The following is a 16,867-nucleotide window of genomic DNA, read 5'->3' as shown; positions in this document are numbered from 1 at the left end:
ATATTTGCTAAAGACCTGCAAGCCCTGCCTAGCGGCACAAAGATTTACATATGTATTAACTGGGCATTTCTAAATCCGTGATGCAAGCGATATTTAACATATATAATTAAAATAAATGCGTATTAACACTGAAGACTATAATCTCACCATGTACACAGATTAACCCTTTCTCAAGAAACTGGGAACAATATTTCTTTTCTGGCCTCAAACATCCCAATTTGACATATAAAAATGAACATCAAAGTAATATTTAGATCTAATTTATATTCTTTTAATGTAAATTAATAGCAAGCATGGACTGAAACTTGCTGCCAACAGAGAAATCAGTCTTTAATATTATAGTTGCGGATTTTTGACATGTTAGAAGAGATTTTTTGTTTTATGGGATAAGTACAAGATAAAATCCTGGATTTTAACTTCTGCTGAGCTTCCAGCTTGGTGCCTCTGACTGTCAAATCTGCAGCTGGCATTTCAAGTTTATCCTTGGCTTTGATATTTTGCTGTGATTCTTCCGATTGCTCACTTGAACATGTAACTTCAAATTCCAATGCTCAAATAAATAAATAAATAGATAATAAATAAATAAAACGTTGTGCTTATGTTTACATTTAATCAAAGACTGGAGAACTGAAAAGAACTGGTTTACATCTTTCCTTTAAACACACAGCTGCCACAGTGGCACATTGTCAAAATCTTACATCAGGCTAGGAAGCCATTTTTATAGTAGCTAACATAGGGGACACAGAACTGTCTATTAAGGCCTGCCATATGGGTGGTATATCTCAGCATCTCCTGCTCAATCCTTGCTTATCTGTACCTGTTTAGTTTTCATAAGCATCAGACTACTTGACAGAGAAGAAAGGAAGACAGTTGGAAGATCCATGAAACCGTTCAATTCAAGCACTACCTATCTGTTCAGCTGTTTTTAAACATCACATTTTACAAGCTTATTCTTCTCTCCACCGTGAGAGAACACACAGTACCTGCACACTGAATAACACAATACAAAGTTAGACTTACCTATTCCCATATTGTGAAATGGTGTTAAAGTAGTTGGCTGCAATAGTTTGATCTCTTTCAAGAAACCACCAGGAGATGAGAGCCGTGTTAGGAGAAGCATGATCTAAAAGGCTCAACAGCAGTTCTGTGGGCTTGACAAAGCTGCATTACTACCACTATCATGTGGGTTTGCTTGCCCCCACCCTTTTTTTTTTTAATTCTCTCAATCTTTTTCACACAGGAAGGCATTCGCTGGGGAAATCCTTGTTTTCTTTGTCTAAAATATTTCCGTGTAGTAGAGTGGGCTAACTCAAAAAGTACTTTCTTTGGTTGGGAAACAGGAAGATTGGTCTTAATACCAATGGAAGTCTGTTCTCCAGTCTCTCATAATTGTCTGAAAACCACTATCTCCAACTAAATCAACTGCAGCCTTATCACAGGTTTCATTAGGTAAGATAAGTGGAATTGGTCAGTCACAGTAGTCATTGTAAGCTATAAGCAATGCTTACAGGTGCTAGGCTCCAGCCACTTAATCCTTATTTTTCAGTGCACTGAGATTTTAACTTCAGATTTTCTAAACAGAGCCAAAGCAGACAGCAGAAGTAGGCATAATGTACTTGTGATAATACACAATACAGTATTCTGTAGTTGAATTTTTTCAAGCTTGCCAGGCTTCAGTCCTAAGTACTATCCAATCACAGAGCAAGAATGAGAGGTACAAAAATTGACAAAGATAGGTTATTCGCAGGAGAAGGTAAATTCTCATAGTCAACAGACCATAGAAGAAAGTGCAAACCAAATTCTACATGGAAGGAAATAATTCATTCCATGATTCAAGAATACTTATCTATGGAGGGTTTATAGCTCTATGCAAAACATGACACCGTGGCAAATGTCAAAACATGACACTTCGAAATCATTCTTGTGTTCAGGCTTAGACTGAACCAGTTGTTCATTTATGAGTGTGCAATATCTATGCTGGGTTGGCTTGGTGCCATTTGTTATTACAGGTGGCAAAAGCACAGTGTGCTCTTGTGCCATCAATATGAAATGTTGTACAGCTTGCCATCTAGTGGCTACCTACACATGTAGGAGACAGAGAGAATTGAAGCTTGGAAACCGTTTGGGTATATTTGCCTCTGGAAAAAAGGACTCGAATCATTATAGTGCATTACCTTAGACGTCTAGCACGTGTCAGATAAGGAGCAGAATTTCATGAAAACATCAATGCTTTATCAGAGTGCAGGAGGCAGTGTTTGAAAAGTCACAGACACAGCTTCAAAGATTATTTTAATTGAACAGGAGCCACGGCAAAATGAGACTCATTGTCTTTTGTGGTCTAAATAACAGCAATGAGCAGATCCATAAATATCACATAGTCAACACTGCTTACTGATGGTCTGCTTATGAAAGATTTTGTCGGTTTTGAAGGGCCCTTTGAATTCAACCAAGGGCATGACTTTCAGACAAAGTGGGAGGCCCTAATCCTATAGATCCAAAGACAAAGCAACCGAGCACCAATGTATCCATCACATGCGCTCCTTTCTCTGAAGTTTTCTCTATGCTTGTCTCTTGACATTAGACATGTTGCAACTAGTAAAACCTACTTAGGTATTTGGAACAACAACATAGAACAAAAGCTTTTTATGGCTATTGAAAAGCCTTGGGCTGGAAAAAATCCGCATTAATACAGAAATTTAAACAAACTAAACTGCAAATTGGCAAGGTTATATCTACAAAAAGTAAAAGAACCAATACCCCAGAATTCAAAATGCTATGTGAAGTAAAATATCCTTAGCAAACTCTGAATAAGGACCGCCATATATTACTGGTTCTGCTTGGGACTGTTCATGTCCAAAGGACCCTGAATAAAATCAGCATGAATATGTGCAGTGGGGTGACATTTAAATGTAATATCTTGGTTTCCACAAACAAATAAACAAACAATGAAAAGGCATACCTAACTTATAAGCCTATAACTCATTTTCAGAAGTGACCTTGTCAACAAGAACTAGTGAGAACATAGTTAACAGCCTAAATTGCTTTTGAAAGTGAGCTTAAAATTTAGTCTGTGTAAATGCTTAACATATCTTCTATTTGATTTATGTTAACTACAGTGAGAGATTAATATTCATATTGATTTCTTTTTTCTAGAACTAGAAAGATACAGGCAGACATGTTGCTTGAGCAAATAGAAATTTCCCCAAATGGAAAATTTCGTTCAAAAACTTTTCACTAGATATTTGCTTTTGGCTAACAGTGCCTCAGAAGGAACACCAACTCAAACAAGTTCCTATTCAGAAGAAGAACATTTAAGTGAAGAAAGTGTAGCTAGGGGATTAGTTAATATTTGTGAAGCACTTCAAAGATGAGAAGTTTTATGTAACATAGAAAAGAAATCATGAGTCTTTCCCTGATTAAGGGGTAAACTGAAGCCAGAGCCAGAGCTCTCTTTCTGTTTGTTAATATTTTACCAGATTCTTTCTCTGGCCAGCTTTTTACCCACATGGATTGCTCTTAGAACTGTCAGTGATGTCAAAGCTGTTGAAATTCTGTCTAGTGTGGAAACACTTAAGATAACTTTTGATCCATAAAGTGTAGAATTTCAGATCACAACGTTTTGCAAGTAACAGCAACAATAAGAATTATAGCAAAAGAAACTCCTGTATCCAAGTTCAAGTAGCAAACCAGAAAATTTACTTTGCTTCAAAACATCTTAATTTTTTTGTTTGTTTGTTTTGTTAGGATACAATGTAAACTCAACTAAACATCCCAGGACCACAGTTATGGATAGCTGTGGACGTGGAGTTTCTCAAAATGTACAGTGGGACCATCCACCAGAACTGGAGCTCTACTCTGACATGGAAAATACAAAAATTTCATTTGCTCCAAAAGCACATAAAGTAAGTGGGGGCAATCTAAGTGCAGGCATAACTTGCCTTATGCTCATACTCCTTCTGCACTGACCCCAGCCTCTGCTGACCCAAGGAAACCTAGATGATCAGGAACATTTCACATGGTAACACAAAGCACCTCCCACAGTACTGACTTCACCCTAAATGGGACCTTAAGCTGAATAATAAGTAATGTTTGCCTTTGTTTCCAGATTAACTACTAACTGTCCATAATAGCAAGTAAAATTGGTATTAAACTAAACTTGAAGAAAAAAAATCCAGTTTTTAAAATGTTTTACAAAATTTCTCTCCTCCTACCTAACAAATATTTGAAAATTAAAAAAGACCCTATAGCCCACAGGTGAATAGAGAAAGCTTGCAGCTTGTACAGGAGTTATCCCTAACCCTTATCACACTACTGTATGTGTCATGATTTTGAGAGGCAAGCACACAGCTTTTCTGACAAGCAACTTTCCTTTGAGGATGGACTGTCATCAGCATTCAAGATACATAAGTCATGGAAGACCAATGTTTCCCACCTGTTCTCAGGGACATAACATAAGAGAAGGAAAGAAATGAAGTGTACTCCTTACTAGTACAGTATGTACACAACACTGATGTTTTTAATCAGATTGTACCCATCAACTCCTGTTGCAGGATCACCTGAACTAGGAGCCTGTACTCCTTTCTAAAACCCTTATTTCTACTTGCCTGCAGAATTAACACAAACAGAAATATTTAATTCATGTTATTCCTACAGTACAAACTACAAAATAGCAGATAGAGTAAAGAGAGAGAAAATCAAAATATTTCTTAGCTTTCTGACTTGCTTCAAAGTTTCCACAGGCTCAATTTGATTGTGAAATGAACAAAGTATGTAACAGTCCATTTAGTAACTCAGCATTAACATATATGTCATTCACACTGCTAAATATATCCAGTCATATACTGGAAATATAGCAAATTACAGGGCTTATCTGACATGCCAGCCATTTTAAGTCCCAAAAGGCTGTTTTATATATGAAAAATAACTGTACAAAGCTGTTCAACAGGATCAGAAAGATCAGAAGATCAGAAAATAATTCTCACACTATAACCATTGCTGCTTCACCAGAAATGCCCATAAAACATAGCTATTGGTATGACAGATCTGTACAGCACTGAACTTGCAAAATAGATATTTAAATAAGCAAACTAACTTGCTTGTCTTTGTTCCAACTCATCTACTCCTGAGCTTTCAAGCCTGTGTGTGCATCACTTGTATCTGAAAGGCAACTATGAAGTTGCTCCATCTCAATGATGGTTCTATTCACCGTAACAATGTGTTTGATGGATATACTAAATTCAAGTGAGAGGCTTTAAACTATAAAGATCAGCATGAATAATGTAAGCCTCTGTTAAAAGAAGAAGCAGAACTCCTTGAAAATTTTATATATTTGGTTCTGAAGACAGGGTGACATGCTTCCAAAAAAGAAAGATTTTGTTTTCATAATCTTGTTTTCTAAAATGTACAACTCTCTCTAGTAGAGCTAAGAATACTATTTGGATGATTTCCTAGAGGAGAAAGCTTAAAAAAAATCTTATGTTGTTTAAGTCCTGTTCTTGCAATGCAGTGTTTCAGGGTCTGCATGTAACGATCTGCTATCAAGCATTCTTAGGGTAAATCAGTATGCAGACATCAAATTCAGGTTGTTCTCATGCAAAATGTTACCCCTTATTGATGTTTCACTTGTTTTGTGTTGGGAGTGTCATCTTTTCCTTTTGTTATTCTCTAGATCCCCCAAAATCTACAGTAAGTTTTGCAATGGTGGCTGGAAATTTCTAGACGTTAAGAAACTGATGTCCTTGCAAGGCTGCCAATTGTGTTGCATCACGCACACAGCAGCATGAAACTGCACGGCACTATCAATAATGTTTCAAAGACATCCTTATCCTGTCAATATAAGCCTGACCTGAAATAATCTTCCTATTTCAGTCCCAGCCCCACAAAACCAGCACACAAATGACTCTCAGCACTACATCCACTCTAGTCCTACAGGTCTGTCAATGCACATTAGTTTGTCCCTGTCACAACAGAAAGGTACTATGTTTATAATCCATTTTTCACTTGGAAAGCCCTTTTAGGTATTACTTACTTTTCATTCTTTTCTGACACTAAAGGTGGTTCAGTGAATCCTTAAATTTTCTCCAGTATTATAATTTAAGGCCATTATGTTTAGTCCCATCCATGGCAAAGGTTAAAACAGTTTTCCAAAGTTTTTCCAAGAAAGGATTACTTCATGAACAGGTTAACAGTTATGGAGACACACATAACATTCATCTGCAATACCGTGCTCAACATAATGACTACCCTTTATAATGTTCCTTTATAATTTGCATGTGAAGAGGCTATACTTTGCTGCCCATACCTTAGAAATGGCACTCCTGCTAAAATTTCCAAGAACGCACAGTTTTGGCCACAGTGTAACACTGATTAATGTTCAGTCTTTCAGTGTATTGCCTAGGTTTTACTTTCTCCTCTCATCCAAATCCTAGTAGGTCTGACATGTAAGGTCAGGATTCTGTCTCACATGTAAGGATTTGTGTGTGTGTTTTCTGTTGTTTGTTTTTGTGTTCTAACTTGTTGCAGTCGACTATAAAATACTAGCAAATAACAATCACTAGTTCACTGTGTGCCCACAGCATATACCACGCTACATTCTTGATCCTACATTTTTAGCCATTAGGTCTTAGCACGCTAAGTAGTATTATGGCTATTAAGCTTTCACAAAAATAATTATTAAGTAAGGATTTGTCAAATTACAATTTGATCTAACAGTCACTTAGCAACAAGTGAACAGTGCAATTCTCAGACAGATGCTTTCATGTGTGTCCCAAATAAAGTTCAGACTATGTCAAGACAGAGCAGTATTTGCATTTTCAACTAGTATTTAATAAAAGCAGAGAAGTATGGGAAGTGTTTATAACAATGTCATTAACACCAGTGAGCTGTACTGGCATTTGCCTTAATTGTTGGACAATTCAGGTGACAAGAGAAAAGTACCTTAAAGTAACTCATTAGACCATTAAATTCTGAACACAGGACTGTAACACCAGTAGCACTTATGTAAAAATAATTAGTGCAATGTGGCAGAATCCACTACTAGTTTTCTTCTAGATTAGTCAAATTACTTTGCACAGCTTGCTTACCTTGTTTAGTGTTGTTTTGAGAACTGAGAATAGAAGGGCTTGATCTCATTTCTAAAGTTTGCCAAATACCTTGGCAAGATCTATGTGCTCTAGATGAAGAAATCCAGGTCTGCTGGGCTTGACTAGGACTTTCCTTGAGCGGCTGACTTTGAACCATCTTTGAGGATGTATGTGCCTTTTGTTGTTCTGGCCCACAACTTCCAGTACAGAAATCTAGATTAACCTGTGCAAGTTTGAATATATCTTATAAAGATATATATATTTTCACACCAGATACATCTGAAAATTATTTAAATCTCTTTGGTGCATCTTGGTCTTAGAAAGACAGAAGACTTTGGCACCAAAGAGGCAAGACTAAAGAAGAAAATTATTAATTATAACTCTGAAAGTTTGTATAAGATGAACATCTTAAAAGTGATTGTGAGACAGTAGTTAAATAAGCCTGAAGTAGAATAAAGCTCTCTTAGCAAATATATGCATGTTTCAGGAAATGACTGTTGAGGAACTCTGATTGAAAAATCCAACGGAAGACAAATTAGATTAATGATAAAATTGCACTGTACCTGAGCAGATGGTAATTCTGTTTCTTCCCCACAGCTGCTTGGAGCTTTTTCTCCCTTTAAGTTAGGGCAGGAAATTATGGAAGAGATCCTTGAGAGATGATGTTGCTTTGCATACTGCAGCTCCTAGTATGAAATGTTACATTAACACAAATAACTCATGGCCTCTAAAAACAATACATTTATAGCTCAGTTTGCTGTTACACTAATAGATTTAAAATAATCTTTTATAAAGATTAAATAAAATTGCATTCCCTTTGGAACAACACGGCCAAACTAACCTCCTAATACAAACTTCTTGCTAATTCTGTTCAAAATGTTAATTTCTTATCACTGTAACTATCATCCTGCTTGCTACTCAAGTTTATGTTGCTAGGGCTATTCTTCACTTACATCTTTCCCCATGATTACATTACAGAGGAAATGCCCCCAAAGAATTACTTCAACCAACCACCACCACGAAAAACCACCACAGCTATGGAAAGGTGATTTGTCAAGATGTAAAACAAAACAAACAACAAACAAAAATTAATTATCCCATTAAGCTTCACCAACTTTCTGCATGTTTCAATTCAAGTTAAATCTGACGAAAAGTGAACTGCTTCAGCCCTGTGAAAGGAGGTGAAAATAAGTCTTTTGCTATCTATTTAAAACTAAAGAAATGGGATCAACCCATCGTATAAAGTAACTGATACTGAAATTTCTTCAGGTAGTCTACACTAATAAATTCTGTCTGGTTTTGGTGAGGATGATAACACTGAACACAGGAACAAACATAGCATGGCTAGGGCAAGGGATTATGAAAAAACAAACAAGCAAATAGAATAGCAGTTCTTGGAAGCTCAGCCTCAGTTCAGGAGCGGGAGCATCATCAGGTATTTTCTGTGTGAAGAGCAGCCTGGAATGAGACTACTGAGGATGAAACGCTTCAATGTAAGAAAGGACATCCTTCTTTCTAGTTTGGACAAATTTCAGCAGTAATGGAGATTATCCCAAAATGTTCCAGAGCTGGAAAGATGCTTAATGATAGCCACTTCAATCATGAGCTCCAAGCCATCCTTGAATGGAAGAGGCAAGACAGCTACTGCTGGAGTTTAACACATCACCTGGAAACATACAGTCAAATGCTGACCCACCAAGAGCCATGGACAAATTGGATTTTCAACATTAATTTATTTTTACAAAAGCAAGAAGAATCTTTAATGACTTTTAAAAGAACAAGGAAAACATGAGAGGTAAGAAAAATAGCAAGCATTAGTATATACCTCATTAAAAATAAAGCAAAGGAAGACTGCAATGGATGGGCAATGACTGATCTCAGTTCAAAAGTCAGCTAAGCTCTAAGATGAATTTTGAAAGAAAAAAATAAAGAGTTGAAGTGAACAGGGAAGAAAAAACAATGAAAAATGTGTTGAATGTTTTAAAATACAGAAGAAAAAACTCCTAAAGACATACTTTCCACTCCCCCCCCCCCCAAAAAAAAAAAAAAAAAAAAAAAGCTGCTAGAAAGCAGCTCACTAGAAAAGAAAGAGGAATCCTGGTAGACTACAGGTTGAATGTAAGGCAGCAATACATCCTTGAGGTCTTCAGCCAACAGCATCTTGGGCTGCATCAGAAGCACTGCCAGCAGGTCAAGAGAGGTGACTATTTCTCTATCAGACACTGGTGCAACCACATTTTGAGTACTGTTTACAGTTCTGGGCTCCCTACTAGAAGAAAGACACAGCCACACTGGAGCAAAACCAGCTAAAAAGATATTTAACAGACTGGAGTATCTGACATAAAAGCAGAAGCTGGGGAGGCTGGCCTTGTTTAGCCTCCAGGAGAGATATGTCAGAAAGGATCTTATTAACATCTATATGCACCTGATGTGGTAAGTGGGAGGAGGCAAAGACAATTGAGCCAGACTCTTCTGAGCAGTATACAGTGGACAAACAAGAGGCAATAGGCAGATAATGAAATACAGGACACTCTACTTAAGCATAAGGGAGAAAAAAACAAAACACAAACCCTACCACCAAATCTGAAATTTCTTTACTCATTGCGATCAAACACTGGAACAAGCCCCCGAGAGAGGTTCCCAGAGGAAGTATTTCCCCAGCTGAACTTGGTTAATAATTCTACTGAGTTTTATGCCTCAGAGCAACAACCTCACCTTTTCTGAAAGAACATTGTTTGCTGCCCTCAAAACTACAACGACAATCAGCTGCTCTGACTCAATCCTCACAGGAACAAATCTGCTGATCAATTAAGTAAAGTACATAGTGAAATCCTGATTCTAGTGAAGTCATTGGGAGATCTGCCACTAACCACTGGGGGAGCCAGAATTTATCCACTTGTCTCTCTCATGAAAGCTGCAATTTAAGTATAAAAAGCTCTATTTAAGTTACAAAAGATTACAGACAGGTTAATTACACATTCTGCCTTCATATATGGAAAATGTGTTGTTGCAATAATTTGGACAAGGGTTCTTCAAAATCCCACACCACTGAATACTTGGAATTATGCTCACTGATTAATTATTTTCAAGTTTATCTTTGAACATATTGCAAATCCTTCAAATACCCTTATCTCACTCATTTAAGACTAAGATTTAGCAAACTCACGCTTGTAGTTCAGGATTGCATTTATGCTGCAGTAACACAAGTGTTTTTGAATTTTTTTGAATGAAAACCATGACTTTAAGTTAATGAATTTATGACTTTAAACCATGACTTTAAACCATGGCTTTAAGTTAATTTTGAAGTGTCAAATGTAACCCTTCAAGTATAAATCTTTCCAGGTACCAAAGGAGGACTTGAGATGAAGTTGGTAAAAGGCATTTAAATGCAGAGTTTTAAGGAAAGTTAGATTTGTGGAACTAGAATTGGCTTAACTGTTCATTATCACTAGAGGTGTGTGATTACCTGTGTTGCAAGCCTGTGTTGTAGATGCTTTAGAGCTGAAAGCTGACACTGTGTTCTTTTGAGAAGCTCTCTTGGAGAAAGACTACCAGAGGCAACACAAACTGTGCAGCGCTTAGAGCTAATGGGATGCCAAAGTCCTATAAAGGAGAGAAGATACCAAGGAGGTATTCTCAGTTATTTTACCATCAATATTACATTTTCAACAACTGTTTATAGCCAGTATAAATGAATCACTGAACAGAGGCCTTCATTGGAGATGGATTCAATACTATGCGAAAACATGCCTAGTGTTTTTTTTTTATTTATTTAACGTTTGCTTCATTGACAGAGCAATTATTGCATGGTATTTAAGCGTCCACAGTGAAGTTTTCTTACATTTTATATACTCTTGATTCCACGTTATCCTATAGTAAGCTTTCCTTTCTACTTTCATAAATATTTTTTGTCATCTTAAGAGATAAACCACCTCTCTTCTGTTCTTAAAAGTATTAGTTCAACTTCCAGTTCCCACACTGACATCTAAGCACCAGGGAATCCTTCATCGAAGATGTCCATTAGCAAAAAATTTCTGACTACAAACTATCACTGTTTTTTGTTAGGAACTCTATCACAGGATAACTTAAGTTGGAACAGTCAGCACTTCAGTCTCACATAAACTATCCAGCTCAAGGATTAGCCAGGTGCAGCACTTTGTTTTCATATTAAAATTTAGCTCTCTCCAGTTCAAAGAATCAACTGATTCACAGCTTTTATTCTAAATGTGTAAGCTAGCACTCTTTTCTAGAATACATTTACCTTCCTTTAATACCATTCCAATATCTGCTCTGTGTCTGTTTCCCATTTCAGTCAGCTGCTGCTTCTCTTGGCTCAGAATTGGTATTTTTCTTGCTGCTTCGTTCTGTTTATTTTGCACTCCTTGTAGAGGGCAGCTGAAACCATACTGCAGACTAACATCGGGACAACAATTATCTGAGATAGGGCAAAAATCTACCATCTTTTCTTCAAGAGATTTGTGTTTTGACCCCTGGAAACAAAACAAAACAAACAAACAGACAAAAACAACGACAACAACAACAGACAAAACAACAACAACAACAACAAAACAACAGATAGAACTTATTAAAATATCTTGAAAATGTGGTCTGCATGTTCAGAGATTCATACAAACACACATTAGAAGCTAGTTGAAGAGAAAGAGCAAAGTTGAAGTCCGCAGCCTGTTTTTGAGGGTTCATTTTCAAGATTTTGTAAGCAATACCGGACAAATTTAAACAATGGAATAAATCAGTATCACAGCCTAGGAAGTTCCAACAAGTATGCTCCATATTGTTACCTGTAAGTGTAAAGTAATACATACAGGATACACACCACATAACTGTAAACAAGAGAGCAGATAATATCAAAATAAAACGTGGAAAAAACATTTTACTGCAAATAGCAAGCTACCACAAACCCTTTCTTATGTGATCATTGCATGCATATGCACATGTGGGGTGGATATGACTTAAAACACTGTTAAGAGAAAAAAGCTGAAGAATAAAAAGTAGATTCTATAATTGGTTTTGTCTCTGCAACCCTAACTGAGTCTTACATATATGAAGTATTTACCCAAAAGACCATAGAATCATAGAATCATTAAGCTAGAATCATAGAATAGAACAGAATCACATCCACGTTTTTCAAGAGCCTGGCTTCTTTCAGCCCCTCTTCCAGGGGGACATATTTCATATATTAATTTAAATACTCATCATTCACCAAAGAAATCATCTCCCTAAAGACTTTTTTAAAACTATACATTACCACAAGTATCTAAACATCACCCATGTTAAAATAGTTTTGCAAAAATCTTGCTCATCTACAAGTTTCTCTTCTGTATATAAATAAAATAGAAGGGTAGTACACCGTAACTGTGCAGTGTACTGTAATGGTGCTGTTCCAATCAGCTTTCAACTATGATCACCCTGAACACAGTGATTCAAAGAGTACACACTGAAATGTGTTATCCATACTGACAAAAACAAACAAACAAAACCACCACATTGGCTTAGTATGTCACGCAACTCCCAAACATTCTCTTATTTCTTCAGATTCATGTATCTGAAAAAAGGAGGATAAAAGAGGAGGCCCTTGAGAACATAAACAGAAAGCATATAAGTCCACAAACACTGTGGGTAAGCGCTGTGGTTTAAACCTGGTAGGCAGCTCAGCAACACACAGTCTCTCACCCACTCCCCCTCAGTGGGACTGCAGAAAGAACCAGAAAGGTACAAACTTAAGAACTCATGGTTTAAGATATTTTACTTGTGCACACACGTAAAGGAAAATAAGGAATTAGTTCACTGCTTCCCACTGGATGCAGATGTTCAACTGTTTCCAGGATCACAGGCTCATCACACATAACAGTTAAGAAGAAAAACGCCATCACTCTAAACATTCTCCCTTCCTCCTCCTCTTCCCCAGGTTGTATTACTGAGCGTGACATCATAAGGTATGGTATAACCCTTTGGTCAGTTTGGGTTGGCTGTCCTGGCAGTGTCTCCTCCAAACTTCTTGTGTGCCCCTAGCCTCCTCACTGGCAGGGCAGCAAGGGAAACACAAAAGACCTTGACTCAGTGTAAGCACTGCTCAGCAACAACTAAAACATCAGTCGGCTATCAACACTATTTTTCATCACCAAACTAAAAATATAGCACTATACAAGCATCTACAAAGAAAACTAATTCAATCTCAGCTAAAACCAGGACAGGCAGAAGGGTGGAGAAATAAACGCAGGGGGTAGAATCTGTAAAAACATGATGTAAGACATCACAGCGGAAGAAGGAAGGCATATCACATTGGTGTACAGAAAGTAATTTATATCAAAGCTACCAACATAAGCAGCTGAAAATTATTACATTCTGCCCTCATACGAACACAGTGAAATTAAAACACTGAGGCTTAACATAAAGAGAGGTAAAGGCAATGCCCACTTACAGTACTACCAACTGTCATGCTATGTACCACCTCCATTGTACCAAGAGGTGAAAGTGCAATGCATGTCAATGAGAAGAATACTATTTCCTTAAAATTCATTTTTCATGAACTTTTCATAAAAACATTCAACAGCATTACACACAACGACAGCTTGTAAGATGTAGAGTTAGGACTGAAATTCAGAAATCTTTTCAGGTCCGTGTCCTACTACATGTTTATACACATGAAGCAAGAGTAATTCACTATTTCATACTGAAGGCAGATCACTGTCTACAAAATATTCTTATTCTCATATCCAGCCCTGAGAATTCAAATACAGTTTAGCACCATGAAGTAAAGGTTTAATCTCTGGCACAGAGAATGTTCAGTAACTATCTTAGTGTTTCCAAGGCAAAGCCACACTCACTTTATTTATTTATTTATTTATTTATTTTTATTAAGGTTTCATCCCTACTTAAAGGAACTCAAAGAAAATAAGAATGCATCTCGGACAGTAGCTTGTAAAATATTTTCTGCAAAAGAAGAGAATAGTTGGTATAAAATTCAGTTTTCAACTAATTCTGGAAGTAGCAAAAAAGGAAAAAAGATCTGTCTATACTGGCACACAACTTCCTAAATGTAATTTCACAGTAGGAACAAACAAAACTACTTTTATATTCAGCAAAATGATGCAGTATTTAAAAATATTAAACATCGTTGTGGATGGTAGGTTATGCGCCTTTTTACACATGGTTCAAAAGGTTCTGAGATTTTATTTAAACATTGTTATTGGTTCAGCTCCTAAACCTATTAGCTTTTAATGTAATTATCTCTCATCATTCTTCATTACTTAGTTGTTATTTCCATTTTCTTGAACTTAGAAGGTTAGTGGTGAATCTTAGCAGTAAAATTAAATCATAAAACAGATATCGGTAGATTTTACAGATGACTTAAGAATTAGAAAAAAATATTTTGAAATTGTATTTTAACCTGTCTTACTTTAAAATTCTTTTGCTATACCATGAAATCTCTGGGAGGCAGTAAGGGGAGAACGTATAGTGACTTAGTCCTTACTTGGTATTCTGTGTTATTGTTTCAGCTCTCAATCCCATTATTATTTTTACTGAGAGATGCCTCTGCTGTACATTAATGCCGACATTGCTTCTACCCTTTAAAACAACATAATGAGAATTAACATTTGTAAACCCTAGAACTGAATAAAAACGCTTCCAGAGCCAATGAGCTTTTTCATCTTTAGTGGTGTGCGCTCTAACCGATGAAGGCGCTCAGTGGTTTCTCCCAGCCAGATCGAGCAGGTCCTTAACCCGCCGGCGGCCCACGGGCTATGCAAAAGGCCCCCGAGGCAGCCTCGCTGCCCAGTCAGCACCGCCCCCTAGCGACGGACTGGCGGAAGCGAGCCCGGCAGGTACGAGGCTCTCCGAGGAAAGCCAGCAGGCAGCCAGCCCACCTCAGGGAGTACCCCGCAGCGCTTCTGTGGCAGTTCAGGTTGTCGAGCCTATTCTATGAAAATGCACGTCTTGCACGTCAGTTTCTCTAAAGGAAAACGCATACGTCTCATACAATATCCCCAGTTCCTTTTTCTGAAGAACAAAGTGTACAATGAGAAGAGGCTAAAAAAAAAAAAAAAAAAAAAAAAAAAGTGAAGAATAAAGACAAGGCAGGAGTTCAAATTCATATTTTCATAAAACAAAAAGCAAATGCAAACCAAAGCTTCACAGTACCTGCTGGTCACAGTCCACTATTGACACAGTATCTATGTTATCATTTTGATCCAACTCAAAGCATATTGAAAAATTTTAGATATTAAAAAAAGGCTAACAAATTTAAAACAGAAAATTCGGGTGATACACAACAGCTTAAGAATTTGAAAGTGGGGGAGGAAAAAGATCAAAAAGAGCTTGAAAGATCAGAAATGACTTGTGCCAGGAAATAACTAGTCAAAACTTATTCCCTAGAAAGAAGGAGCGTAAGTTTGTCTGAAAAAAAGTCACTGCTAGCTCATTAGCGACTAAATAAGAGTATATAAAATAATATGCTAATTATTAATTACACATACATATTTAGGTAGTTTAAATCTCTTTGTACCTTTTCTGTGTTTGGGCTTATTATACAACCCAAGTTATTTGAGCTGACATTGATGTTGTTCAACGTGGTTCTAACTGAAACTTGGTCTGTGCAAAATGAACCTTTAAAGAAAAAAAAAAAGACGAGTATAATATGAATGTATACATACTTATATAGTTTGGGCTTTCACAGCAATAGCTGCAGAACTTTTTCTCATTACTATACATTTATACTACTTCAGTAGATGCACTGTAAACAGAGTTGAGGAAATATAGAAAGTAGTACAGTCTCACACTATGTAATTATCAGTAATCTACAAAATACAGAAGTATCTATTGATGACATATTACAAAGTTCAGTTTGTTGGTAAGTAGCACACAGACAGAAGTTTTTATTTCTTCCAATACTGCATTATTTAATTGTTGGGAAACTGGCAATACTCAGTATAACAAGAATAGTTAAGACATAGCAGATTCTTTCTATCACAGTTGAAAAAAAAAATCACCAATAAATTTAAATCAATTTTGAAAAATGTTTCTTTTACTTACAGTAAAAATGGGAGTGTGAACATTTTGAATTATGTGGACAAGGCAGGGAAAAGAACAGAGGACTTTCTGGAAACCAGAAATGCCCTTCTAAGTTACTCTCCCACTGTCTTAAAAATCTTGTATTTAACATTATAAACTCTTTTAGAGATCAAACAATCTCTATATATTTTTAAACAGATATAAGGAGGATTATTTTAGTTGAATAAAGAATTTCAGCCAAAGAAAAAATGGATAATTAAATTCTGAAAATATGTATCAGCGGACAAAAATGACTGGTTCTCTTGGACACTGATAAATTCTAGCAGGCACAAATCTTCTGCATCTTTGACTGTATCTTCAAAAAACAATGGACTAACTTCAACCGCTTGTATGAAAGAACTATTCTTTATTAAAAAAAATATTTTTTGCTTTAATTGGTTATTAATGTTTAATTATTAACAAGGTTAATGTCTCATTATTAGCAAGGCTATCAAGAAGAATATATGCTTAAATTTAATGAAAATGCAGACTTCATTAACTCATTATTTCACATTGTAAGTGAGAGTTTAATTCTGCAAACTGATATGACAAATCCCACCTTACTGCAAAATTAAAACAGAGAAACTTAATGACAGCTTGGTACAACACAATGATTTTCACCAGTGTTACCTTAGTTTTCTGAAATACATAAAACAATTCATAGTGGGTCTGGAATAGCTTAAAGCAATCAGAACTTAAATGTTTACATAAACGAG

General features: G+C 36.4%; 1 protein-coding gene across 1 annotated transcript in view; it reads right to left on the bottom strand.

Annotated features, from left to right (window-relative positions):
• Positions 1-323: 323 nt before the first annotated feature.
• CCDC57 (coiled-coil domain containing 57) overlaps positions 324-16,867 on the bottom strand; it is a gene marked incomplete at its 3' end in the record, with an annotated part of 30,709 nt that continues 14,165 nt past the window's right edge. The window contains exons 5-10 of the mRNA XM_082774888.1: positions 15,607-15,707; positions 11,344-11,572; positions 10,549-10,685; positions 7,646-7,768; positions 7,083-7,305; positions 324-550 (exon numbers count right to left, since the gene is read on the bottom strand). Of these exons, the coding sequence (XP_082631014.1) occupies positions 324-550; positions 7,083-7,305; positions 7,646-7,768; positions 10,549-10,685; positions 11,344-11,572; positions 15,607-15,707 (1,040 nt within the window). The remainder of the gene's footprint in view (positions 551-7,082; positions 7,306-7,645; positions 7,769-10,548; positions 10,686-11,343; positions 11,573-15,606; positions 15,708-16,867) is intronic.

Source organism: Aythya marila (genome assembly GCF_965140915.1).
Source record: "Aythya marila genome assembly, chromosome: 18".
Taxonomy (NCBI): domain Eukaryota; kingdom Metazoa; phylum Chordata; class Aves; order Anseriformes; family Anatidae; genus Aythya; species Aythya marila.
Note: the sequence above shows the minus strand (reverse complement) of the source record. Positions and strands in the feature narration are given on the sequence as shown.